Genomic DNA, 26,790 nt, shown 5'->3' with positions numbered 1-26,790 from the left:
AATCGACAACTTTTTTGGTGAAAACCAGACAATGGATTCCTATGGAAGGAAATACAAGTTACTGGTAAGTATGGTTAGAATTACTTTTCAGGATCAGTACTGGCTCAAGGATGCAGCACTGAGGTCTCTCCGGATAACAGGTGAGTAAATCGGAATTCGTAGTTCGGCTGATTTTAGAGAAATATTTGTAAGTTTCAAAAATCGACACTTAGAAACTTTTCCAGCAAAAAGCAGGCAATGATATCCTACGGAAGGAAATTCAAGTTACTGGTAAGTACGGTTAAAATTACTTTTCAGGATCAGTACTGGGCTCAAAGATGCTGCACTGAGGTCTCTCCTGATAACAGGTGAGTAAATCGGAATTCGTAGTTCTGCTGATTTTACTTAGGTCCAGTATTTATAGAATCACTTTCCTACACCATCCCCTCACCACTGTGCAACCACGCCCTGTGGCGCGTTTTAAGTTGGGGAAATAATTACTCTTCAATCCGGAGGGTCCCTAGATTCCAACTAGCCCACTAGGTACATCCAGTAAGCGCCACAGAGCTGCATAGCAGAGAGGTGTAAAAAGGGGAACGGCCTGCACCACCTATCTGCAACGCAGCGCAGTGGCGCTTCCTGGAAGCACCTGATGGGCTACTTGGCCCCCATGGTCCCTCAGGATTGAAGGGGAATTTTTTCCCCAACTTAAAACGCTCCACAGGTCATGTTTGCACACATCACCTAAGGCCCGTCCCCTCCCAACTGTGTAAATGCGCCCTGTGGCTGTTCTAAGTTGAGAGATTAGGCCCCCTTCAAACCTAAGGGTCCCTAGAGTAGTCAAACTAGCCACTCGGTACCTCCAATAAGCGCCACAGAGCTACGTTGCAGAGAGGTGTAAAAACGGGCATGGCCTCTGAACACCTGTCTGCAACGCAGCTCCCTGGCGCATACTGGAGATTCCTGTTGGGCTATTTAGCCCTTAGGGACCCTCAGTATTGAAAGCGAATTAATTCCCCAATTTAAAACGGGGCACGTTTGCATAGTGGTGAAGGAAGGAGGCGTGGCCTGAGATGACATGTCTGCAAACACACCCTGTGGAATTTTTTAAGTTAGAGAATTAATTCCTCCTCAATCCTGTGGGTCCCTGGGGGCCAACTAGCCCACCAGGTACCTCCAGTATGTGCTTGGGGGCTGCGTTGCAGAGAGGTGTTCGGAGTCCACGTCCCTTTTTACAACACTCTGCAACGCAGCTCCGTGGCGCTTACTGGAGGTACCTGGTGGGCTAGTTGGCCCCCAGGGACCCTCAGGATTGACAAGGAATTAATTCCCCAACTTAAACCGCGCCACAGGGTGTGTTTGCACACATGTGAACGCCCTCCCTTCACCACTGGGCAAATGCGCCCTGTGGCGCGTTTTAAGTTGGGGGATTAACTCCCCTTAAATACTGAGGGTCCCTAGGGTGCAACTAGCCCAGCAGCTACCTCCAGTAAGCGCCACAGAGCTGCGTTGCAGAGAGGTATAGAAAGGGGCATGGCCTCAGAACACCTCTCTGCAATGCAGCCCCCTGGCGCATCCTGGAGGTTCCTGGTGGGCTAGTTGGCCCCCAGGGACCCCCAGTATTCAAGAGGAATTTATTCCCCCTCTGCAAACGCGCCAGGGAGCGTGTTTGCAGAGTGATGAAAGGAGGGGGCGTGGCCTCCGGCGAGATGCCATTCTTTTTTTTTTATTTAAGAAGGGGGCTGTGTAGGCTCTCTTTTTTTCTATTTTTTGGCCCTGGGGACCCCATCCCCCAGGGCCTGCCCCTATTTTTTATTTGATTTAAAAATGTGGAAGGGGGCCTTAATCTGCCCCGGGGACCGGCCTTTTTTTTTTTACTTCATATTTTAAACTATTGGGGAGAGGGACTGCGTGGCCCCCCCTCCCGGGCCACTAGTAGCCCCAGGGACCCCATCCCCGGGGCTGGCCCTCTCCATTGGGGACTGTGGGGGGTCCCCAATCTCCCCACGGTCCCAGCCGGCTCCCCGCGTCCTGCAGGAGCCAGCATTGCTTTTCCACATGGGTAGCAGCTAACATGCTACTCCTCATGTGGAAAAGCAATCTGCCTCGCTTCATTGAAGAGAGAGCAGGGAAACCTGCTCTCGCTTCAATGAAGCAAAGCAGTTTGCAATGCAGGGCAGGAGTCTCGAGGCTCCCGCCCTGTCATTGCCAACTACAGTGTCCCAGGGGTGGGCACCCCGGGACACTGCAGGAGCCGGCCCTGGTGGGTGGCGGTCCCCAGGGCCATCAATGGCTCCTGGAGGGGCCCCCTCCCCACATTTTCAAAGCCCCGGGGGGTAGGGGTCCCCGGGGCTGGAGGGTCCGTCACGGACCCCCCAATCTAAATATTTAGAGCCCCGGGGAGGTGGCGGTCCCTGGGGCTTGTGGGGGGGCTTTTGCCCCCCCCACACAGGGAATTTTCTATTTTATAAAAAGCCCCAGGGGTAGCGGTCCCCGGGGCTGGGGTTCCTTAGAGCCCCCCCCCCAACTAATTGAAAGAAGCCCCGGCGGGTGGCGGTCCCCGGGGCTGGGGGAGCCTGAGAGCCCCCCACTTATGTAAAGAAGCCCCGGGGGTGGCGGTCCCTGGGGCTAGGGGGTGCCTGAGAGCCCCCCACTTATGTAAAGAAGCTCCGGGGGGTGGCGGTCCCCGGGGCTGAGGGGGAGGCGCTGAGAGCCCCCCACTTATGTAAAGAAGCTCCGGGGGTGGCGGTCCCCGGGGCTGGGGGGTCCCTCTAGGCCCCCCCTTTACACAATTAGTATTGCCCCGGGAGTGGCCCCCCTCCTAATACAAAGAAGACCCGGGGCTGGGGGACCCCTCTAGGCCCCCCTCTACACAATAAGTATTGCCCCTGGGATTAGCCTATCTTATAGTACCCGCGACCTTAGTCTCCACATTATCATTAGGAAACGGGATACACCAAAGACAATAATTTGGCTCACATCAGACCCCAGTATTCGAAGAGCATCTGTAGGAAGCTGGCTCTGTTTTTTATGAGCTCTTAATAAAGCCCCATTTAGCTCTACTCATTTCAATCTCCTCTTATCTATGTGAGTGTGCCAATCCATGCCCTCATTAAGTGTCAGCCCCAGATAATCAAATACTTTCACCTGCTCTAATGGTGCACCTAAGAGCTTGGGGTAGCCTTGTGAGGAAGAGCCTTTATTTAAGATCATACCTTACAATATTACAGATATTTTTGAGATGTTTCTGAGGTTTCAGACTGTGATCTCGGTCCTGCAGGTGTTTCGTCTGCTTCACCCCACGGCCAAATGCATTGTGTTGGTGCCACAATCCAATTGGGAGGTGAGGGCCCATTTTTAGGGCCGGAGGTCACAGTGGCCTCAGCATCAGGGGAGTTTCACGGCTCAAGGGCTAATTTCACACTATTCATCCATGTGAAGGAACCCCTCAACCCTTTGGTGAAATCACACCCATTTCCTCGCTGGGATGGGAGGCCCATCTCAGTGATTTGACGGCATCAGGGCTGTCTTTCAATCTACGTAAGAGCAAGTCTGCACATAAAGATTCTAGTGATGCATGTTTTCTGATTTTCAATGACGCTTCCCTCCCATCTGTCTGAGATTCAGTGAGACAATTCCAGTACTACCCATTATATCAGCAGACAATGTTGTAGGGCCCTGGGCTCTATGTGGGAGGCGATTCGCCTGTGGCATTGGGCTCTGGTGGAAGCTAATCTTGCATGCTCCCTCAGTGTCATGGCAGATGCTCTCAGTCATTCTCACTGTAGGACTAGGTGAAGAGCTACACCCGAAACTGGCGATGGTGATTTCCAGATTGGCGTCTCCTTTCATGGAGCCATGGGCTAATACAGGAAGGGTCCTCAGCTTTGTGCCTTACGCTTCCCTCAGAATGGTCCCTGTGGGATGCCATCAGGTTCAGCTGGTCTTAAAGCCTGCTGTACAGGTTTCTGCTAATTTTGTTTATTTCAGAAATTCTGTTGAAGATGCAGGCAAATTATTAAATATTGGGCGCAGAGAAACTGGTTGAACTGTTGGCCATCTCTTTCGCTCCTGCACAGGGAAGACCTGCTCTTGCAGCAGGATAGTCAAGTCCTCAATCCACAAACGCTATGGCTGCATGCATAGAAACTGAGCATTGCCTATTCTAGTCTTTTACCTACCTCATAAAGTTTCAAACACCATATGGGCAGATGGGGTGCCCTGCTACCAATCCTAGGTACGCGGGTCACTGGGACAGATTTGGTCCCTGGTCCGAGCCCCTTTAAATCTCACAGTTCTGCTAGCAGTAGCTGAAGCCAAGGGCGATGTGGATGCCCTGTCTGCCTTTGTGTCTTCTTTATCAGCATTCCATCTGGTTTGCTGTGAGGTGCATGTTTTCCAAAATGTTTGCTTTACTAGTTTTCTCTCACTAAGTTTATTGTTCCTCAGTGGGTTTTCAATCTTATGCTATCTTTCTTGATGGCATCCCCATTTGAGCTGCTGTGCAGTTGCCAGGTTTGATTTTGTGCTATGAAGATAGTTTGGTTGATGGCTTTAGACTCACTCAGTTGGTCCATCTTTCACAGTTTTCTACTCGGATCAGGTGGGCTTTCGAACCTGCCCATAATTTTTCTCCAGAGTGGTTTGTGCTTCATATGGGCAAGTCTGTTACCCTTCCATCTTTCTCCTTCTCATCCAACCAATGTGTAGGAACAGTTTTGTAGGCTGTACACCAGCCACAGTCTCATTTTACATTAACAGCAAGAAATAGGACAGGCTGGATGATTAGGTCTTTGAAGGCTTTGGCAGAGATAACAAGCATTGGTAATGCATCTGTTTTGCCAATCTGATAAATAAAGAGCTGTTTTCATCAATCATCGTACGGGAAAAGGAAAGAGTTCCCTGACGGATAAGAGAGTGGAAAGGATGTGGCGCAGCGGCTAGAGCTGCTGACTTGAGAGCTGGGGATCTCAGTTAGTCTCTGCGGCGTCGCGCAACATCTTGTGATTCTATGCAAATCACTTATTCTCACTGGATAATAAATCTTTATATAAATATGCTGCAATAGTAAAAGGAAAAACTTAAGGAAAATATATTTCCACCAAAGCGTATGCTAACAGTATTTCGGCGAACGAGGAACAAGTATCAGGTTTCACAACCACCCAAGAGAAAAGAAAAAAAGCAAAGCACTTTCCTACTCCAACCACTGGATGGCGGAATATGCATAGTGAGTCTAGATGAGTCTATGCTGCAAAACTATTCTTACAGGTAAGTAACTAGTTTTGATATAGCCAATAGAAATGGAGGAAAGGTAAGTGGCACGCACATGAACCAATGAGAAGCCAGGAATGAGAGGAGGCGGGATGTAAGTCCCTTTTAAGTTTATATTAAAAACAATAGATTTCTCAAGCACAGGGCAAGCGCTGTGCAGGCGAAAGCTAAAAAGGACAAGATTAATTACTGGACTGAAGCGATTCCTAAGGGGCATTCAGGGGCTTGTTGATTTACATAGTTTCAGCTCTTCTACTGTTGTACAAATTCTCAGTGCAGGCAATGTGGAAACCGAAGGATTCACCAAATGCTGAAGTATAGTATGCCAGGTTGTGGCAACTTTTGGTGATTGGACTCATTTTAGCACCAGTTAAAACCCAAGTCAAGTCAGATTTGCTTTTGAGGAATTTGACACTGGGAAACTTTCAAGCCATTAAGGTTAAGCATAATAAACTGGTCCTTTGGCGGAGGTTGGAAAGTGTGCGACAGCACAAGATTCAGATAAAAGAAACGGTTCAGTCTGATACATTGTTGGTGTCCTAGGTTGATCCATCTTACTAATGAAGAACTTCCAGCAAGGAGGGTGATTTCATATTACCTGCTGCTTGAGTTTATAGTGATTTTGTTTCTTGGCTGGGTGTGTTGAGGGCTGTTGGAGAGAGATGTGTACATTTGTAAGTGCGATCTTTGCTATGAAGAATGTCAATAACGCAATTTTAACTAAAATGCTATGAATCACCCCTCCATAAAGTTAATCTTCACCAACCCTCAGCTTTGCTTATATTTTTGCCCTGCATGACTTTGAGACCTGCTAACCACACTCTTCTCAAATGTCTGTCCTCTCTTCGCCAGTGCATTCACTTTTTTTAATCAAACAATGTGTGTGGCTTTTTGTTTTCGAGAACCATACCATAAATATAGCTAGGGGTCTGGTACATCCACTTAAGATGTAAGGGCAGTCCATCACAGCCTTCCTGTTAACAAGGGACATACTTGCCATCTGGCAGCCCACGCAGCTGTTACTGCTCGGTAAGGAGCAAATAACTGCCTCACTGCAAGATGACTATCCCCACGACAACTCTATCTGTTCATTACTGCACTTTTAAGGCACTTGAGTAACTTATTCTAGAAATCTGGCATTGGCTATTGTGGTTCTGTGAAGCACAACTTGCTCACATGAGGCGTTTGCCAATCTAGTAGCCGAGGTACAGCCTCAGTGAAACATCTCCTAAATTAATATTTTGAAGGTTTTATATAATTGGATCTGCTATAGTTATTGGCTTTAAACGTTGATGTTTCTATAGTTTTTGGAATACCGCTACATGCGAAACAGAATTTGATTATCCTATTTGAAAAATAAACCAGTGAGGATAAAGTTGAGTAAGTCTAATTTGTAGGTTGCTGGATGGAAAATGTGTGCTTTCTCCTAGTAACAGCGGTCCAAGTTAGAGCTTTGTTTGGTTAGCGAGTCGAAATCCTTTGTGTGTGACAAGACCTGTCCATAAGGTAATCAGTGTATCACACTGTAGGTTTTAACTGTACACCCCATGTTTATCCTTGCTTCATCGCCTTTGAGTTGTTCCTACTACTTCTCCCGAGACACATGCAAAATGTCTTGGACATTTCAGGGAGTGGAACAAGTGGTGCAAGGTGTATTTTGCCCTCCAGGTGACATTTTCCATATTTGTTCCATCCAGAAATAGGCAATCAAAGCTCTTCTACTTGGTCAACTTTTAAACATTTTAGCTTAAACTGTATTACGTTAGAATAGGATATGTAGCGCTAAAGAGGTGCTAGAGATTGTATCACTGCAACTAAAACCTTCATTGGCACCCCTGTATATTGGACCCTCTTTTGATAGCATTCTTGAAGGAGCGATGTCCTGATTCACACACACTTCTCTCTAAGGGCCCGCTACTGTTGCTGTGAAAGCCTTGTCGACTTTTTGGTGGTCCAGGTTGTCTTTGGTCTGCTGTGCTTCCAGTAGCATACTGTTGACAGTTTACTCTAAAGCTTGGATTTGCCTATAGACGAATGGTGCAGAGGACATAGAAATGCAAAGCCTTCATGGAAGTGTCCTCTTTAGGATTTTTAAAGCAGTTGTAGTTTACTTTGATATTACCTGCAGCAGTGCCCAAGTGCACTGAGAATCGATTTTAAGATCCAGTCCTGAAGATTCCCCATTCTTATTCGTAATGGCGAGCAGACATACCAGAAACCGTGTAACATTACCACAGAGAAAATATATGCATCTTCCAAGGGGATTGACTTTGCCCCATAACTTCCCCGGTTTCTTTCAGTACTCTTGGCATGCCATCACAAGCTTTGCGGCCTCTTGTGGCCGCTTTCGCAGAAGATTATTTTGGGTGCTTAATGTTCCTAGCCTTAACTACTCAATTGCTAAGTCAACAGTCCGGATATTCCTATTGTAATGACATACTTATTGTTAAAAAAAATGTTTAATTCATCTGTAACTTAACACGCTAAAAGATCATTTCATTTCTCAAATAAGGCCTCCTCTCCATTTCGTTTTCTTATTAAAGCTTTAGTTACGGGCAGATTTAGCTGTCTGGACGAATTCATCTTTAAAAAAATGTGCAAGTAACTGTAAGAAGTATATATAGCGCGAGCTTTGGGTCGTCTCCTAATGTCAACGTTTGGCATTTCTTGGGTGGGCTGTCTTATCAAAGCAGTAGTATTTTGTGGATGTTTATATTGTCCTATTAGGTTTTGTTCAGAGAGCATCAAGTAGTCCTTTTGTTACACTTCAAATGCAGCATAACATGTAGCTTTTATTTGAGCCGTGTGTGTGTTCCTATTTATATTTACTTTCCTGCTGACTCTGTTTTGATTGTGGAGTATTGGCTTTTCACTGAGGAAGTGTGTACTGCTTGGATTCCTTAGCCTGCGACAAACCACCCTTGCATATTCTTTTGTTCTGTATTGCTGCGATGTTGGATTTGCAGATTGTTTTGCTCACAAAGTGAAGGAATAGTTGAATATTCACTTTATTAAAGATGCAACAACAATGCTTGGCTTTTTCAAAAGTCCCTACTATGCTACATTCTTCTATGTATCCTTTTGAATTCTCCCCTTACAATGCAAATGTAATTTCCCGACTCCTTTTCATAACACTTTTATTTGAGAGTAGCATTCTGTTCAGCCGAGGGACTCCACTCCCAGCTTCCATGCTTTTGTAGCCCAAGATTTACTTCATCTTTGGATTTTCATCCTAATCCTCTGGGGGCAAACATACATACAACTGCCCAACTATTTCCAAAAACGTACCCTAACAAAATGACAGATCTATTGGCTTTACCAGTGCATATTTTGTAATCCTTACGTATTATTCAGAAAATACATATTTTTACTGTTTCTTACAAACGTGTTTTGACCTTCAAGTTATGCTAACTTTAATGATGCTTTAAATGTTTGTTGCATAATATATCCCTCACAAATCTCTGAAGAGTTCTGTGCTCCGCTATGTTAGCAAGTAGGCTCAAATACCTTCCAAGTGGCCTGGTTTCGCTGATAGGGAGCTCTGTTGCAGCTCACATAAAGACAGTGACCTCTCACTGCTTTGGCCTTCGTGTCGGAGTACCTACTTTTATTAAGCATTTTACGTTGCTTTTATATTGCACATGCTCAAAAATGGAAAGTTAAGTGGATTCCTGTTTGTCGAACAGCTGGTTTCTCTGTGTGCATATTTTTGCTACCTACATCCACTGGGCATGATCCTCGCCCTCGAAATCTCTGATTAAGCGTGGAACTTGCCACTCAATGTTTGCACTGGCACTGCCTTTATTGTCCTTTCTGTAGTCTGTGAAAATTCTGGAGCAGCATAGCTGCTCTAAAAGAATGCGAGAAAAAACCTTCACTAGCATAACAGTACCTACAGTAGCAAGAGCAGAAATGTAGGTGGCTTTAGATCGGTCATGCAATGTTATTTTTCTTGTTTTTTTTTTTTACATACTAGTTGTTTATCTTTTGTTGCATGTCTTTCTACTACTGTTCCACTAGGATTTGGAAGTAGCTCTGCCTTTGGAAGCAACACCACAGGCGGCTCCACATTTGGATATGGAACTGCAGCTAAGCCCTCTGGAAGTCTTAGTGCAGGTTTGTATACAAAAACTTATTTTCCCTGAGGATGGCGCTGTCTGAGCTATCCACCGTTTCTGTTTTATGACATTCGCAGTGATCTGCCCAGGATTTGTAGATTACAGGGCTTTTCCCAATTCTTGAGAGCAATGTATCTACTTTTGAGGGAGTGGTCTTTATGAAAGGGAAACCCAACCTAATTTCTAAAATTGGATTTAAAAGGACCGCACTGTCTTCAGGAGGGCATGGCATTTTGTCCTGCATATGAGTTCTAGGCAGATCACTGTTTCTACTACTCTGTTAGCCTTTTATATTACAAAGGACGAAGTGGTTGTTAGTCTACCGCAAAGATTTGTTCTGGGTAGGCTACATACGATCTATAGTGTTTTTTAGTAGGCACCCATTTACGCCATTTTAATGTCTGGCATGTTCATATCTTATTAATGTTTAAGTGCATAACCAATAGTCTTCTGAAAGTGGTCCATACCGCCCCTGGATGTCTTCTATTTCTGAAAGTTTTCTTTCCATCTGCTAGAGTATTTGTTTTTTTTATATCAATTGTACTTTGTTGTAATAAAATGCAGTATTTAACCCGATTCGTGACTGCATGGCTACTACACCATTAAGTTTGGTGTTTCTTTCAGTTCCGGACCTATACTGGCTTATATCTTAGAAGGTTAGAAAGTCCCAGTTGATATACCCAAGTGACAATCTGCTCCTTGTTTTAGCATTTTGGCAGTTCTGATGTGTACATCATGAGTCTGTTGACAAGTGCATTTTTATAGTGACTTTAATGTTGTTCACCAAGAGAGTAATAGTCTGTCGGACGATGGTAGTCTACCCAAAATTGATACTACTTTTGACATGAGTGACTACTACGCCTCATAACCAGGTCATGGCACTGTGTTCAAAGATGGTGACAGCTAATTATAGTAGTGCGGTGCTCTGACATTTTTACCCGAATCCCAGTAGGGAAGCCTACACGCTGGTTTTTCCTGATAAATTCATGTAGAGCTGCATGAGTGGGGCCTCTTAATTCTGTGTGGTGTCTGAGTGCTTGAGTGCATGAGAAGTGGGGTGATCTTGGGTTGGGGTCGCCCTGAATTTATGTAGCACCTAAAGAAAAGTTTATGTAGGAGAAGGGTAGCGGTCTCCCTGAAAGTGACCCTCCCTGCTACCGTTCACCTCCTTGATTTCTTTCTCCTTGTGCAGTCCTTTTGTGGACCTGAATGCAACTGTTTACCTGGAATCCTCACGGAAGAGAAAGGAACAGAAAAGATCCTTTGTTGCTCTTGAACCTGTGGAATAAAAAAAATAAAACTTGAACAAGTAAGTGTCCAAAAGGCATTGCCAGGTCTTCCCAGCTGTACAGCAGAAATTGACCTCCTGCTCAGCCACCATATCCTGTCGTGCTGGAGAGACGATTACACCAACAACACCTAATTTTCCAGAGTTGTTTAGAAGCAAGCACACAGAATGAAGGTACCTACTCCCCTGCAGATTGTTTCTGTGGAGCTGGTCCCACCTAAAATGAAAGTGCACTTTGTTAGGATTGGTCTCACTAACATTTGTGGTTAGTTGCCGATCTGATAGCCCGTTTTGATTTGGGTCACCTGCTCAAATTTTGATTAAACTCACTCCTGTAGCATATCTAGTGTTCACCTTTTTCGTGAAGAAAGCTCTGTGTGCTTTTGAGGACCCTTTCAGAATATTTGGATTCTTCCCTTCAAGGGGTAAAGACCAAAGCCATAGAATTAATGACTAGGCTCATGCTACTAAGCCCTGTTCAAAAAGAGGATAGACTGCTCAGAGTGCAGTGAGCCTACCTTTAGAGTGCCAACGCCGGAGTTCAACGCATGCTCTTTAAGGTTTTTACCATACTGAGTCAGGCTGAGATTAAAGTCTTCAGATCAATGCCTAGCCTGACCCAAAGAAGCTGATTAACTCAAGCAGTGTGCTTGAACGAATACTTTTGTAGGTGAAAGGATTGTGTGGGTGGGTGGGTGTGTGTCTCTCTCCCACACCACCTTCCCCAGCCCATGTGATTTTCACTGGCTTTGGTGCAGCAGTTGTGAACTGTGCCCTGCATCTGTGTACCATCTGCATCTCTTCCCAATCAGGGCAGGCATCAAGGAAGAGCTTCTACCACCTGCCAAGGTCATGACAACACAACAAGCCGAAACCAAAGGGAATGATGGACGGAGTGTTGAACATTGCAAACACTCACCCCCAGTCAATTCATCTGGGTTTAATCCATCATCATTCTTTAGCTCACTCCGCCACCCCAGTTGAGACATGGCAAAAATGCAAATCAGTCTGACCCTGTGCCTCATGGGAACAATCAAGCACGAAACGGCCAAGCCATGTTTTCCCTGGTCCGGAAACAAGCATCCATGGACCGGTTTCGGGTTCATAACCCTCATCAGCCAGGCTATCTTTAATCCAGTGGCAAACTGAGCAAGGGACCCATGTCTGGGCATACCCTGCCAACTTAGGGCGAACAAAGCAAAACCAAAGGACTCACCCCAAGTCAACTGATCAAGGCCGTCTCTTCCGGCCGAAACGCGTCATGGCGACATGGTGATTGCAAAATAAAAATCACTTAGATGATTCTGGGTCTACTCTTGCCTTCTTCACGCAGAAACAGAGAAACGCAGGCAATCGCGCTGATATATATGGGCATATATATGTACATTTATATAGATGTGCAGATGTATATGTTTATACATGTATGTTTGTATATATATATATATATATATATATTTATATACAAATATAAAAATGCATATATATGTATATATTTATATATGTATGGACATATATATGTATATATATGCACATACTTATTTATGCATATTTATATAAATATGTACGCATTTCTATTTGTATTTATATAGGCATGCAGATGTATATATATATTTTTGGTACGTTGTCGTCTCAGCAGCCAATGACTCGGTAAAAAAGACGAGGCAAACCCAGTATCTAGTGCGTGTTATTTATTTTCAACCCAACACCACTCTGCCATGACGCGTTTCGGCCTGGCGAGGCCTTGATCACATGACAACGTCACGAAGGCGGACTGATCAATTTAAAGTGCACAGAGCCATTGTTATGCATAGACATAGACAAAATACTGCAGACATGCTGTCTTAACGTCAAAATAACGTACATGGCAATTGTTATAATCACATTTTCTTGCCATTAACTATTGCACATAATTAGAGTATACATGGTTAATATTGGTTATCATTTGCAATTTAAGAATAATAATAAAACACAATAAATAATTCTCTAAAATGTTTTAAAATATAAATATTCCAATTCATTGCAATGATAAACGACTTGGCTTCCCTAAAACCATGGTAAAATGTGTATAAGATATCAGGTCAGTTATGATAAAATATCAACATATCTAACCAAATTAAAACACATATTTACAGGGAGGCTAAAACCAATTCCGTCACTATATTCGAGAGTGACCGGGAGGTTCATTAAGCCCAAGTGGGCTAACCATAAGTTATGTGCAAAACAACGCAAGTCATATCAAATGCATGAATATGTCTACTAGCAATGTTATATAAGTAAAATAAAATAAAATACATATATATGTATAATAAATGATAGTGCTCCCAGTGAGATAACAAAAAAGTGATAAATTGTGCTCTAAAATTTGCTATGGAATGCATCTGTTTCATTGTTTCAGGGCATGTACTATTAAATTACGAAGTTAAATACAAGGTTTCTTACAAAATGTCTCCGTTATGTTACCAATTTCATAGGTAAGTGTAACAATCCTCACTGGCATTGAGACCATTTGGTATTTTAGTGTCAAGCAGGATAATATGTCTTGTCTCAAGTTTACGTAGCTGGGCTTCACGGTCCCCACCCCTTCTCTGAGGTGGTACTGTGTCGATTACAAAGTATTTGAGCCCACTTGCATTACTAGCATGACACTCCTCAAAATGCCGTGCCACAGGGTACGCTGCGTCGGCATTTGTAATAGCCCTGAGGTGTTGCAGAATCCGTTTGTACACCTGAGGCCTGGTACTTCCCACAAACCTTAGGCCACAGGGACGTTCCAGAATGTATACGGCATATTCGGTTCTGCAATTCAATTTGTGTCGAATTTGAATGGGGTCAGTGCTGAAAGGGGTCGTATATTCTTTCTTGCTTCTACCATTTTTGCAGGCTTTGCAAGCAAAGCATTTCAGAAAGCCCCTACTGCTATCTAGCCAGGATGTTTTGGTTCTAATTTCCGGGCTACTGGAAACAAGACTATCCTGCATGGATCTGGCTTTCCTATAGGTAATACTCGGAGTGCCCTTCACTAAGTGGCCAACAACCGGATCACTAGTTACGAGTGACCAGTTGTTTTTCACAATCCTGTGAATGGCCTTGTGTTGGGTACTAAAGCCAAAAATAATTTGTGTCTCATTGTCAGATACTGAAATTGGAACATTGTCCACAGTAGGAAAAAGCAGTTGCTGTCGGTCTTTGGAGTTAGCTCTGTTGATAGCTCTAGTCAGAGTGTCAATGTTATAACCTCTGCTAAGAAACCTGGTCTGGCATTCTCTTTGAGCCTTGTGGCATTCCGTGTTGCTGCTACATATTCTCCTAATGCGGAGCATCTCCCCATAGGGTATGCTCCGTATTAGGTGTGCTGGATGCTGGCTAGCAGCATGTAGCACGGAATTTCCAGCCGTGGGTTTCCTGAAGAGTTTAGTCTCCAATCTATCATCAACCACAACTATCTCAACATCCAGGAAACTTACTGACTCTGCTCTGATGCTGCTGGTAAACTTCAAGTTCAAGTTGTTTACATTGAGTTTTTCAATAAATTCAGCAACCTCGCTGGTGGACCCGTCCCAAATAAAGAGGAGGTTGTCAATATATCTTAACCACCTCTTTATTTTGGTGTTAATAATGGGACTAAAGTCAATGGCCAGGACCTGCTCCTCCATATATATATATGTACATACTTATTTATGCATATTTATATAAATATGTACGCATTTCTATTTGTATTTATATAGGCATGCACACATTTCAACAACACAAACAAGGGCGACATACATTATATTTAGGTGCCGCCATCTTGTAACGTGCAACACCCTCCTTACTTAGTAAGACATCCTAAGTTAACCATCAGGCTTTGAAACGTTTGAATCACAAACCTCATTACTCAATAGGAATTCATTAAATTAGAGTGTAATATTGAGCTTAATATAAATATCATTATAAATGTGATAAATAACTCCCTGAATGGGCTAAGCCCGTAAAAGCGCCCTTGTGGCTGACTTGTTGTTAGATCTTGCCCTGGATGGGCTTAAACAATGATTAGACATCTTACTATCTTCATTTTCTCAATATATTTATAAACAATTTTCTATAACTCAGACATCATTACTATGAATCAATCCCAGCAGGTTTTCAAACTTCATTTCTAGGCCAGCCGGCCATAAAACATCCTTAAGAGTACATTCATAGTACTAATCAATATTTACACGTGGATATCTAAATGTATTCCTGGTCAACAGATTGCATATCAGACATGTCAAAATTATATCAAGGAACTATATCAAAGGCCTATCAAGATACTGTATTGAGAACTGTATTAAGGAACATTGATGATCAATACTAAGCATATCATCCCAAATCTACCGATAATTCCTCATGCATATTGAGTCCCTTCGGCATTTTGCTCTAAAGATCTATAATTTAGCGAGATTCCAATCGCCTACGTTTCTGTAAACGATCTCCCCCTCTCACACTTGTCGGAACACTATCTAAGCAGAAGTATGACAACAGGTCCCTGTTGCGCTTGTGTTCCTTGTCAGCTGGCTACAGGTTAGGACTCATCGTTATTTTTGATGGCCCGCATGTGCTCTAAAATTCGTAATTTCACCGGATGAGTGGTGCTCCCGATGTATCTGAGCCCACAGGGACAAATCAAGCAATAAATCGCATATGGAGTGGAGCATGTAAGGAATTTCTGTATACACTTCGGGGTAGTCAACCCTGGTACCTTATATGTTAATGTACGTTTACTAAATTTGCAGGCCTTGCAACGACCGCAAGGATAGAAACCATTTAAAGGTGGCGGTTTGGTATCAAAAACAAAAACAACCAACGCGTTTCGACAGCGTCCGCTGTCTTGATCACGGTCAGCTTGCGTTGGTTGTTTTTGTTTTTGATACCCCATGGATTAATGGAATAAATAAGCCTTTTTACTACAACGAACTAACGATTCCGGTTATTTGCGACTCCACACTTCCCCCGAAGCGGGGAACCTTGTTGAATATATATATATATAGGTGTGTGTGTGTGTGTATATATATATATATATATATATATATATATATATATATATATATATATATAGATATAGATATAGATATAGATATAGATATAGATATATATCTATATATATATATATATATATATAATCTTTTTATCATCTTTGATGGCCCTGTTGAATTAGCTGCCACATACATGAATGTTTTGAATAGCAATGATGTAAATCTGAGATTTTCTGGTGAGATAAGCTGTACTGAGGTGAACTATTTAGACCTCACGGTGTTTATAGAAGAAGGGAAAATACACACTAAACTCTACCGTAAATCAACGGCAGGCAACTCTACGCTTTATGCCACCAGTAGCCACCCGACACAATTGGCAAATAGTATTCCGTACGGGGAGCTACTGAGAATCAAGAGAAATAATACACGTGACCATAATTTCCAGAAAGCGGCTAAGGAAAGTATAACCAGATTTAAAGCTAGAGGTTATAAAAACGGAGTGTTATCACAAGCTTTGAGTAAGGTGAACAGTGTAGAGAGGAGCGGACTACTGAAAGTAAAGACCAAGGAACTTGATAGTGGATCGTTCAGACTGATCACAACATTCTCAGAGAACGCTGGAGACCTGAAAAGGATCCTGCGAAAAAATTGGAACATATTAATGACTGATAACACCCTCAGGGAAGATCTACCACCTAATCCGCTGGTCACTTTTAGAAAAGCCAGGGCGTTCAAAGACCATCTAGTTCATAGCCACCATGAAAGCCATAATGTACAATCACAGTTGAAACAACTCAATGGCTTTTATCCGTGTGGATGCTGTAAAGCGTGTAAATATAGCAAACAGACTTTATCCTATAAGATCCCTGGACTAGTTACACCAAAAAAGATACAACAATTCCTTACATGCACTACACCATATGCCATTTATTGCTTAACATGTCCTTGTGGGATGAGGTACATAGGAAGTACGACCCATCCGGTCAAGATTCGCATATTAGAGCACATGCGAGCTATTAATAATGCTGATGTATCGTACCCTGTTGCGAGACATTTTGAGAAAGTACACGATCGCAACAGGGACCTGTTGTCATACATATGCTTAGATTGTGTCCCCGCTAGTGTGAGAGGCGGCGATCGGCTACTAAAATTAAGGTGACTGGAATCGCGATACATCACTGATTTACAAAGTAAAATGCCGAACGGTTTAAATGTCCATGAAGAACTGGCGGTACATTTAGGCTAATGATGATTTGTATGATTAACTGATGATTTCTCTTTAGGACTGTCTTCCTCTGTTATGTGTAAATAGATGAAATACTTGGATGAATTTACATAATCCATATGTGTTTATGTTGACCTGAACTAGCATTATATATAGGTATGTGTTTCATTTACTATGTTTGAACTGGTAGCCCATCCAGGGCAGGATTGTAGGAGTTTTTCTAATGTTGGACTCCGGTTTTGTTTATGCCCATCTGTGGGCGAGAGTATGATGAAATGAGTGTTAATACTGAATTGGCTCATTTGATTGTCACACAATTGGTTCGAGAGTCTTAATGTTAGCGATATTTATCGTGTCTCGACTATGTATTTACTTACTGCAATATGGAGTTGTGTTGATATGAACTTATAGTCCATTTTCTATGTTCATTATAGTAATCATGTGACGCATATTTAAATCACGTACGAACATGGCGCCAACTGTTGAGCAAATTGACAAAGGCTAAACGCCGAAACGCGTCTTTGATGTGCTAGAGGTTTTTAAATAAACTTTTGGAATATATATATATATATTTATATATATATATATATATATATATATATATATATATATATATATATATATATATATATTTATATATATGATCACAAGAAAACTACAGCATATGATATGAGTTGACTATCATCCATCAGCTCCCAACTACAGAAATATAATGAAAAAAACAGTTCCCTTACTGTCCACTTGTGAAAAATTGCAAAAGGTTTTTCCAAAACCGCCAGTCATTGCTTACCGCAGAGCTCCAAATTTACGATCTCTTATTGTGAGAGCTGAACTCAAGCAAGCTGTAACAAATGCAGGGGTTCATTGCTGTGACTCTAAAAGGTGTATCACGTGTGAATACCTTTTAAAAACATCATCAGTTACTAGTTATGTTACCAGAAGGACCTACGCAATAAGGCATTATTTATGTGATTCAGTGCCAACGGCAAAGCTGTAAAAAACAATATGTAGGCCAAACAGTGAATGACCTCCGCACACGATTCAGGAACCACAAATCAGCAATAATTAATAAGAAAATTGACCAGCCTGTAGCCAATCATTTTAACCTTGTGGATCATTCACTATCAGATTTGAAGATTTTCCCAGTGGAACATGTCTCAAAGGAAGAACTACTGGACTCCAGGGGAAACTTCTGGATGTACCGTTTAAAATCATTGCATCCAGATGGACTGAACATTACTGGCAATACAACCTGATTACTGCATATCTCAAGAACTCTCAGGACTGCATTGATTCCACATTCCAAAAGGAATCTTCACTCATGATGCTTTTTGAAAATTCAGCTGTGTCATCTGTGCAGCCACTGAGCTTACCATCTTGAAACTACCTGAGGAAGGCGGAAGCTGAAACGTTGTAGTGGAAATATATTTTTTGATTCTTTGCTGAATCTATCTGTTTGAGTCACTTCTTTCTTGGATATACATATATATATACCAATAGGTCTCGCCTTTGGGACCTTCTAAGTGTTTAGCCATGCAGCACATTACTACGTGAGAGCTGTTGGCATTGTCTAAATGTTTTAGCCATGTTGTATAGCAGTGTAGCTGAAAGTAAAGGGAATAACTAACAGCAAAGAAATAACAGTACATCCAGAGAGACAGCAGTATCAGGAAAAGGCATATAAAGTGGCAGTTTTGTGGTCTGTCACCCGAGCATCCTATTTTTAACGTCAAAAACCTCCTTCAATTTCAACGGCCTTTGGCTTAGTGTTTGATCAAATAAAACGATGTGCCATTAAATCCAAGGAAACGGGATTTGTGTCTCTGTGGGAGACAGGTTCTCTGCACCGAACGTCACAGAAAGCACAAGTAAACTCTGAATCAACCAGACTCCGAGAATGAACACATAGTATTAACTTAGAACTGCTTCACGGTAGCAAGAACGTCTGATCTCTACACACACTTGTCCAGTACAGGAAGCCCATGCAGTCTTGTAACATGCCTTTCTGCTGGTCACGAGGCTGATAAACAGTGAACAAGGGTTTCCTTTAATTCCAGTTCTTTTAATGACAAAGCGCAGGTATAACGTGTAAGGGGTTGCTCCTCTGTTCCAATGCAGTTGGTAAACAAGTCCACGGTGGCCGGCAGCCACAGCTTCTTTCCAAGCAGAATTGCATCCAATTGGTTAAAAAAAGAAGTGCAGCAAGATAATAATAAACCTACTGTGTCACGCTGCCGGTAAGAGATCCAATCCCTCTAGGCGTGGCTAAAAGGAAACAAGGTGGCAAGAAGAAGGGATTTACATGCCTTGGGTGCAATCATTGCACTCCCTTTGGCATAATTTGTGACGCCAAACGATTCGCACAAACGAAAGCTGAAGGCGGAGCTGGGACCCGGCTTCGGAATCCGTATTGATTCCAAGAAGCCCTCTGCATAACAAGAGCAGCGCATGCGCTGCTTTCGTCAGGCCGAGACCTAAAAAAAGGCACAGACCTGAAGCATGTGAAAGTGACTCCTGCTTAAAACCACTGCCCCTACATAAAATTTCCAAGGTGACAGTCAATTGGTCGAACGTAAATGCTTTGAGTGGTATTAAGCTGAATCTCAGGTGCATTAGTTGAGATTGTACTGTAAAGTTTATAGGAAGTGATAAGTACACAGGAAGAGTTACTAGTTGATATTAAACAATTTTTAGGTCAGCGTGCTTCTTGGTATTAATGGAACATAGCTCCTCATGGGCTGAGAAGAGCTTCTCTTGCCCAGCAATTTTAACAGACTTTTCTGGGGCAAAGCCGTCTTCAAGAGGTCTTGATCTACCAGATGGTCTGTGGCTAACTGGATATGCTTGTAGGTCCCAGATTTCGGATCCTGTGTAATGTCCCACAAGAGTTGTTTAAGCGATTCCTGCCCAGTTATTACAAGTTTGAAGCACATACATAAAAAGCTGGTGTATAATGCAGAATTTTGTTGATCCAGGTTAAACTCCAATCGGATTTATGCTTGTACAGAACATTACGGTAACTTGAATAAGTGCTTATAACATTGGCCTTGAGTCATGTCAAGCCAACTTGTGATACGATTTAAATAAACAAATGCTTCATATTCTAGTGTGGGCATTAGTTTGATTTCAATAACTTTGTGGCTTTCTGTCAGATCCGGACCTGAGAGATTTTGATGTAGGCGCTTGAAAGCAAAGGTAAGGGCCTAGGCTGGTGTTGCCAGAGCTGCGAGTTGTGGAGTTGGAAGGGCACGTTCATTAATACAGACTCCTTGGTACTTGATGCTAGATGCTCTTTTAATCATCTGGGCATTTATATACCAAGCTCCTTTTTTGTTTACCGAAGCTTAAGATATTCGTTTTCATTGTGTTGATATCGATGTTGATCTCACACTACTCAGCCAGATATCCAAGTGCAGTTTGAGCCAAAAGTATTGTATCATCGGTGTATTGTAGCATATGCACCCTCTTTGCTTGGAGCTTCGGTGGAAAGCAGTTCGCTCTGCCGAGGTGGTCATTCAGATGCACAAGATAAATAGATTAAAGAGTAAAGGAGCCAAAATACAGCCTTGCTTAAGGCCCCAGTTGGTATAAATCTTGAATGAGTTGGCCATTTGCGGGTCATTCATACTTTGACCCATGTATTTGTATGGAGACTCCTAATTGCATCCAGTAGATGTGACGGAATCCTCCATGCATCCAGTTTGGCCCACAGCCGGTCTCAGTGCCGCTGAGTGCCCCTTATAGTCGCATTATTGATTAGTATCGACCTACAAAGTAGATTGATCTCTGTACACTGCTCCTTTTCAAATCCAGTGTCTGTGGCAGGAAATATTTTATTATGTTGTGCCCAAGCCTCCAATTCCCTGTTGAGGATTTGCTCGTAACTTTTCCCCTCCACGTCTGAAAGGGCGATGAGTGTAAAGTTTTCAGGCTTGTCCAGTACACCCTTCTTATATATTGGGACTAGGTGGGATCCTCGTCAACTCTCGAGCACCAGTGCATTCTGTAATAGTAGTTACACAGAGTAGTCAAATAGGTGGTCCATTTATCAATTGCTTCCTTAAAAATATTTGCAGGAAGGCCATTGAGACAAGGAGCAACTGTTGTGCAAATTGATGCGAAAGCTTCCCAGTCCATTCCGGCCGTGATTTGAGTCAAAAGACCGCCTGCAGGGCTGCGCATTCTATCAGTGTTTGACCACTGAATATTCTCCTGGACAACGAGTTGCTCAAAATGCTTTCTTTGTGAAAAGGTTATTTTTCTGTATCGACGGAGCTAACATGCCAGTTACCACTGTTATACAACAAAAAGAGTAAACTCGTATTACTGTTAAGTTTCTAAACAGCATTAGTTTCCTCACGATCTTGACATAGCAAAGGCATTTATTGGACTGACTACCGCCACTTCAAAGACGTTCAGACTTGTAAGACAATTCATTATTTAGCTCTACTCATTTTCTCTCATTGTATAAAAGGTGGGTTAGGTTTATACTATGCAAGTCTTAGAGGGATATGCATGCCTTACAGGGATTTGTACACTGAATTCCACAGACAATATACAAATATTTAATTTCTACACAATGCTATGTTAAAATTACTTATACAGTGCTACATTCGCCACTTCTGTGGTCTCCTACCACCACCTAACGGAAGAGACATACAACATCTGTATTCTGAACAAGGATAAGCTTGAAAAGATTGTCATTAATTAGCACTAACGTCTTCCGATTCCCCTTCCAGACTCGATCTGGAAACGACGATGAAGCATGCTGCTTCGTCCCCCGCCGCTGATTTCAGCATCTCAGCCTTACATTTGATTCTTTCTGAATTCAGTGCTTAATCCTTGTTTGAAAAAGAGTGCCTTGTCTATATGAGTATTGGTGCATACAGTGGAAGAAGTTGTGCTGTTGTCTACTCCAGGTAGGGTCTCACAACTAGTTGGGAGAACTAATTCTGCAGCTTGTCTTATGATATCCAAGTGAATATTTGGGGGGAAATACATTTCCCAAATTCCCAAGATCACAATGGCACAATCTTATTTTAAGAGATTAGGGCTTGTTTGTCTCCAGAGTTTGTATCTCTCTTATTCAGATGTCTTGTCTTTTTCTCTTCGGACAGAAACACAGATGACTGATAGTTTTTAACCTTCATAAGGCTCTAACTTATGTCTTTTGGCTGATCTCCAAAGTGGTTTAGATACATATCCCGATATGAAATTGCCTAACACTTAAAGTCCAGCTTCTGCTGAACAGGAACATAGTGCAGCTGGAGCCAGAAAGGCAGTGGAGAATCGGAAAAAGTGTCAACAGAAGTCTTATCTTTTTACAGATATTTTGACCTGGAAGAAGATGTCTGATGAGATAATTCCTTTCATTGAGACATTAAAGGATCAAGTTTAAGATCCATGGTCACAATGTCAGTCTGTTACCCAGGTTTTTAGATCAGTTTCTGGGAAATTCCAGCCTTTCCCATCTGATCCTCCGTTTTTGTTCAACCATCCAACTCTTAACATGCTGATGAAAAAGGCTTTCGCCAGCGCAAAATATTATTCCTGCCAATCCAACAGGTAGGAAATAAAACAAACTGTTGTTTTTGGTGAAGATTTGTGTTTCAGGGAGTATTCCCATCAGGTTTTCTTATACAACTTTTATGTTCATCAATTTGCTTTCGCTTTATGGGAATTGATGGTTTAGACAGTTCCTTCTGTCCCTGAATATCCTAGCCGTCACTTCAGGAAATTGCTATGCCGGGTATCCTTTGGCACTTATTTATTGAGACCTTTTGTTTCCTTGAAAGGCTATCCAGTGCTCAGGACATGGTTTTGTTTTTAGACAAGAGTCATTCAGCGCGGGAGGGAGGCTTTGCAGCTTTCAAGTCTGAAGGCTACATGCATATTTCTTGTGCCTCATGCTTGCTTAGGTATGTGGTGCCTTCTATAGGCTCTGCAGTGTCAGTGGGACCCATTTCTTAAAAGATGTTATTTTCTTAGGTGTCAAGTGATAAGGGGTGGAATTGTGTGCACCCCCTGAACATTAAGTTGTTCCATTCACCTTGGCCTGACTTAACAATGGAAAGCTTCAGGAAGTAGGAAGGAGAGCTTAGCTCCTACGTCCCTGCAGGAGAGGCGCCTAAACATTCACCTTTTGGGTCTGGGAACATTGGCTAGCTTTAAATGGTACCTTCCCGAGTTGCACGCCATACAGATGTAGAATCTGGCAGACAATATACTGTGATGAGGCAAAGAACAAGCAGTGGGGGGTGGGCTCAAATTCCTATTGTAGCAATGCTTTGGCAGAAGAGCATAGACATGAGAGCGGAATTAGTTTGTCTTCAGCTCATCTGGTGACGAATCATAAGTGTTCATATGGTCTACTATAAATAGTTTTTCAAGAGATAGAGCTTTTTGCACCAATATTTGTCATCAGTTTTTTGCTACCTCTGATGCACAGGGTGGGTCTCAAAATGTTATCATAAGCCTCAGGTGGTTCTGATCATTTTGGAATAGGCTCGTCGCCAGTGGTATCTAGACTTTTTCCTCAGCTATGCAGATCCATAGCCTTTCCTTCAAACAGAGCACCTTCTAATTTAGAATGGGGGTCATTTATTCCAGGGTGCTCAGTCTTTGTGCCCGGACCTAAAGGGGTTAGCTCTGTCTTCTAATTGGCTTTTGCCAGACGTATTGGTTGCTCTTAGTTCATTGATGATGGTAGTTCATTCTAGAATATAGTCTATCCTTGAATTCCTGGTGCACTGAATATTCTGTTGATCCTTTACAGCCTCAGACTATATACGTTTTGCAGTGTTGAATGGTTTTTCTCTTGAGCAGTGTCTGTTGGTAAATATTGTTGTAAATGTTTGCAAAATAAGCTCTCCCTCATTTCCTGAAGCCCTTTTTGATGTCCCAGCCTAGCATTTGAGTATAATGTTATTCTTTGTGATACGTTGTCTGATGGGTTCTCCAATTAAACGCTTTAGCAACTGGCTTTCTTGGTATCTATCATTCTTGCTAGCATGTAAGCTTCTGCCTCTGTCAGTGGCATCCGTTGGCAAAGTTTTATAAAGGCAAGTTGAGTCTACAACTAAAACCATCTCTTTTGCCTATATAGTATTGGAGTTGTGTGTTTCAAGCTATTTCAATGCCATCTTTCTTTGCTCCTGTGCTTCCCTTGAAGAAGGAAGAGTGGCAAATAGGCTAGACCATAAGAGGGCTTTAAATTACTTCATATGTGGGTTAAGTGATTTTTGGAGGGATGACCTGTGTGTATGTTTCGAGGGTCCAAAATAAGGCTCTGCTGTTTTTTAGCACACCAATTCCAGTCTGATTACTTTGCTGGTAAAACAATGTTATAGGCTGGCTGGAAAGCCTCCACCTGGAATTGTGTGTCTAATGTCACTAGAGGTGTTGCAGCTGTATTGGTGATATTGATTCCTGGATCCATGCAATCAACTTGTAATTCTGCTAATTGGTCCTTGATCGGGAGCCGTGCTCACTCTCAACAGGGCAGTATTTCAATCATGTCTGGATGTTATCTTCAAACCATTTTCTTTGACTATGCTGTTGGACTGTTTAAATACAGCCTCTTCTGAATTTGATATTCATAAGTAAAACAAGTTACTGAAGTGTTGGGACGGTAAAGTCGGGATGGTAAGAAATGGGCACCCCTGTCCAGAGTGCACAACTGTACTGTTGTCTGGATTCCTAATGCGGAGTTTTTTTGTCATAAGCAAACATGGATCATGCGTGTGCGTCATGACGTAGGCCTGTCTTGTGGATTGTGAACTTGTTGGACCAGGAGGGGTGTCCCAGAGTGCGACTCTCATAGTGGTGGAAGGCTACCGCCTGCACCAAGACTCAAGCAGCACAAGCGCGGTGGTAGCAGCATACTGTGAGAGATCAGTAGTATTGAATAATTCTTTTTTAGCTTAGTGACGGAAGTTAGGCCTACAACCTATGTCACCTTTTTAAAAGTTCTGCTGCTGTGTGCTTAACTCATCCTTCGCCTACGTCAGGGAGATGTGAAGTGCTATACAGTGCAGGAGTAGTGACTGCGCTAGATGTACGTGTGGCTGGGATAGAGCAATATTGTACGCTATATGTGTAGTTAGTGTATGTACTGAGCATGTATGCCTGCGGGAAATACATTGCACAGCAGATGGAGTCCAGTGTTTGTCAATGGAAGCATGTACTGGGTGTATGTGTGCTTGCATGAAGTGAAATGTATGAAGGGTGAAGTATTGTGCAGCACACATGGTTAATGTGCCTAATGGAAGTTAGCACAATGGTACAATACAGAAAAGTGACAGTACTGAAAGTGTGCTCACACTGAATCCGCATGTGGAATGAATGTCTCACTCTAATGTCACAATGCATGGAAGTAAGAGTGCTGGACAGCGAATGCTCTCTGAATGTACACTGGATGCAAGTGTGCCTGCAATGGTGCATTTCATGACAATCCCTGGGTTCAATTTGAGGTAGCCCAGGCCTGCCTGGTGAAGGCATGAGGAGTAGAGGACGCCTCTCTCGACAGATTTGTGTATTGCTGCTTTGCTATGAGTGAGATACACACTGGGGGAAGAGACTAACCCTTTCCATTTCAAAAGGGTGCTTGTTGATTCAGTGATAGATAGCAAGGAACTGGCCTGTTCACATTTCAGGAATGGGATGGGGCTGATAAGGGAATCATAAAGAGTAGGGCTGGGAGCTCAGGATTAACCTTTTGATGCACATATCACTTTGGCTGACATTCAGGTGTGAACTCTGGTCACTCCTATGTACTTTGTTTTTAGGACTGTCTGCTTCAGGGTCTCACCTGCTGTGACAGGCAGCCTTTCAAGAGGAAAAAAGTAAAGGAAAAATGTACATTTCAAAAGAAGCAGAATCCCAACATTAAACTTCAAAGACTCAGACCCTGGAAATGGACTTCAAGAATGGGAAGTTGAGACCCCCAAAATGTGTCATCTGCCAAGCAGCTGTGTGAGAAGGGGAAGCTCTGCAAGACTTCTGCCTGTGACCCTGACAGGGGGCAAAGGCCTGCTAAACTTCCTGGTAGGTTGAGAGAACATCATCCAGGGGGGAACCAAGAACGCCTGGCTTGGACCACCATCGCCTGTCTGTTTGCCGAGACCACTGTGCCCTGTGAGGGAGCATGGTCGAGTGGGGAGCCCTACAGAGAGGACTCCCTGAGCGAGGTGTGAGGGAATGACTGTGCACAGATCATCAGGTAGTTGCCTGTGTTTAGAACTGATACAGCAACCAACGTATGCCAGGAGAGGGCCGGAGTGACTTGAGCAGTGTCACGAGCACCACGCTGAAAGTGTCAGATCTGTACCACCTCATTGCTCTGCCCCACCCCCCCCCCCCCCCCCCCCCACCAGCGAGGGAAGAGTGACTCACCTCGTTTTCAAAGAGCAAGGGCTGCTCCTATAGTTGGGAGAAGCCAGTAGTGCAGCTTGAGGAGGAAAGCTTGCGCTGCGTGTTTCACTGGTAGCCCAACTTTGCTGAACAGGGTCCGGAGGACTTGCGAGTGCCCGCGAAGAGGGCACGTGCTACACCTCTAATCGTTTCCATACCACCAGGTCGGACCTGGTAAGACTAGAATTGGGCCTGTGGAGCCCAAGGAACTCACTGCTAACTGTGCTGCGGCACCATAGATACTTTTGTTTAACTCCTAAGGAGCCAAAGGAGAACACTTCAGTACTGCCTATTAGTGATTATCCCTGGATGCTGCCACTAGTAAATGGGGAATATCACTGACCACATTATAAGGAATAGGGTGAAACCGGGATTTCCCTGACAGCTACTAGAGCCCCAACATCAAGGGGATTGTTTTGTTATTGTACATGAATGTGGTTGTTCCTTTGACTGTGTAGGGTTAGTAATAAAATACTTATTTTTCTTACAAAAGTAAGTATTGGACTG

The 26,790-nt window shown here is 43.1% G+C and overlaps 1 protein-coding gene across 5 annotated transcripts in view; it reads left to right on the top strand.

Annotated features, from left to right (window-relative positions):
• NUP58 (nucleoporin 58) overlaps positions 1 to 26,790 on the top strand; it is a 504,014-nt gene that overhangs the window by 465,135 nt on the left and 12,089 nt on the right. For 2 of the 5 annotated variants that reach the window (XR_015299350.1, XM_086935184.1), the window contains one exon: positions 9,271 to 9,366. The exons of the other annotated variants lie outside the window; for them this stretch is intronic. Coding sequence is in view for 1 of the 2 variants with exons in the window: in XM_086935184.1 (XP_086791310.1) it covers positions 9,271 to 9,366 (96 nt within the window). In the remaining variant the exon portion in view is untranslated. The remainder of the gene's footprint in view (positions 1 to 9,270; positions 9,367 to 26,790) is intronic. 5 annotated transcript variants of the gene reach the window in all.

The sequence above is a fragment of the Lissotriton vulgaris genome, chromosome 8 (genome assembly GCF_964263255.1).
Source record: "Lissotriton vulgaris chromosome 8, aLisVul1.2, whole genome shotgun sequence".
NCBI lineage: Eukaryota > Metazoa > Chordata > Amphibia > Caudata > Salamandridae > Lissotriton > Lissotriton vulgaris.
This window is presented reverse-complemented; position numbering and strand designations above follow the sequence as displayed.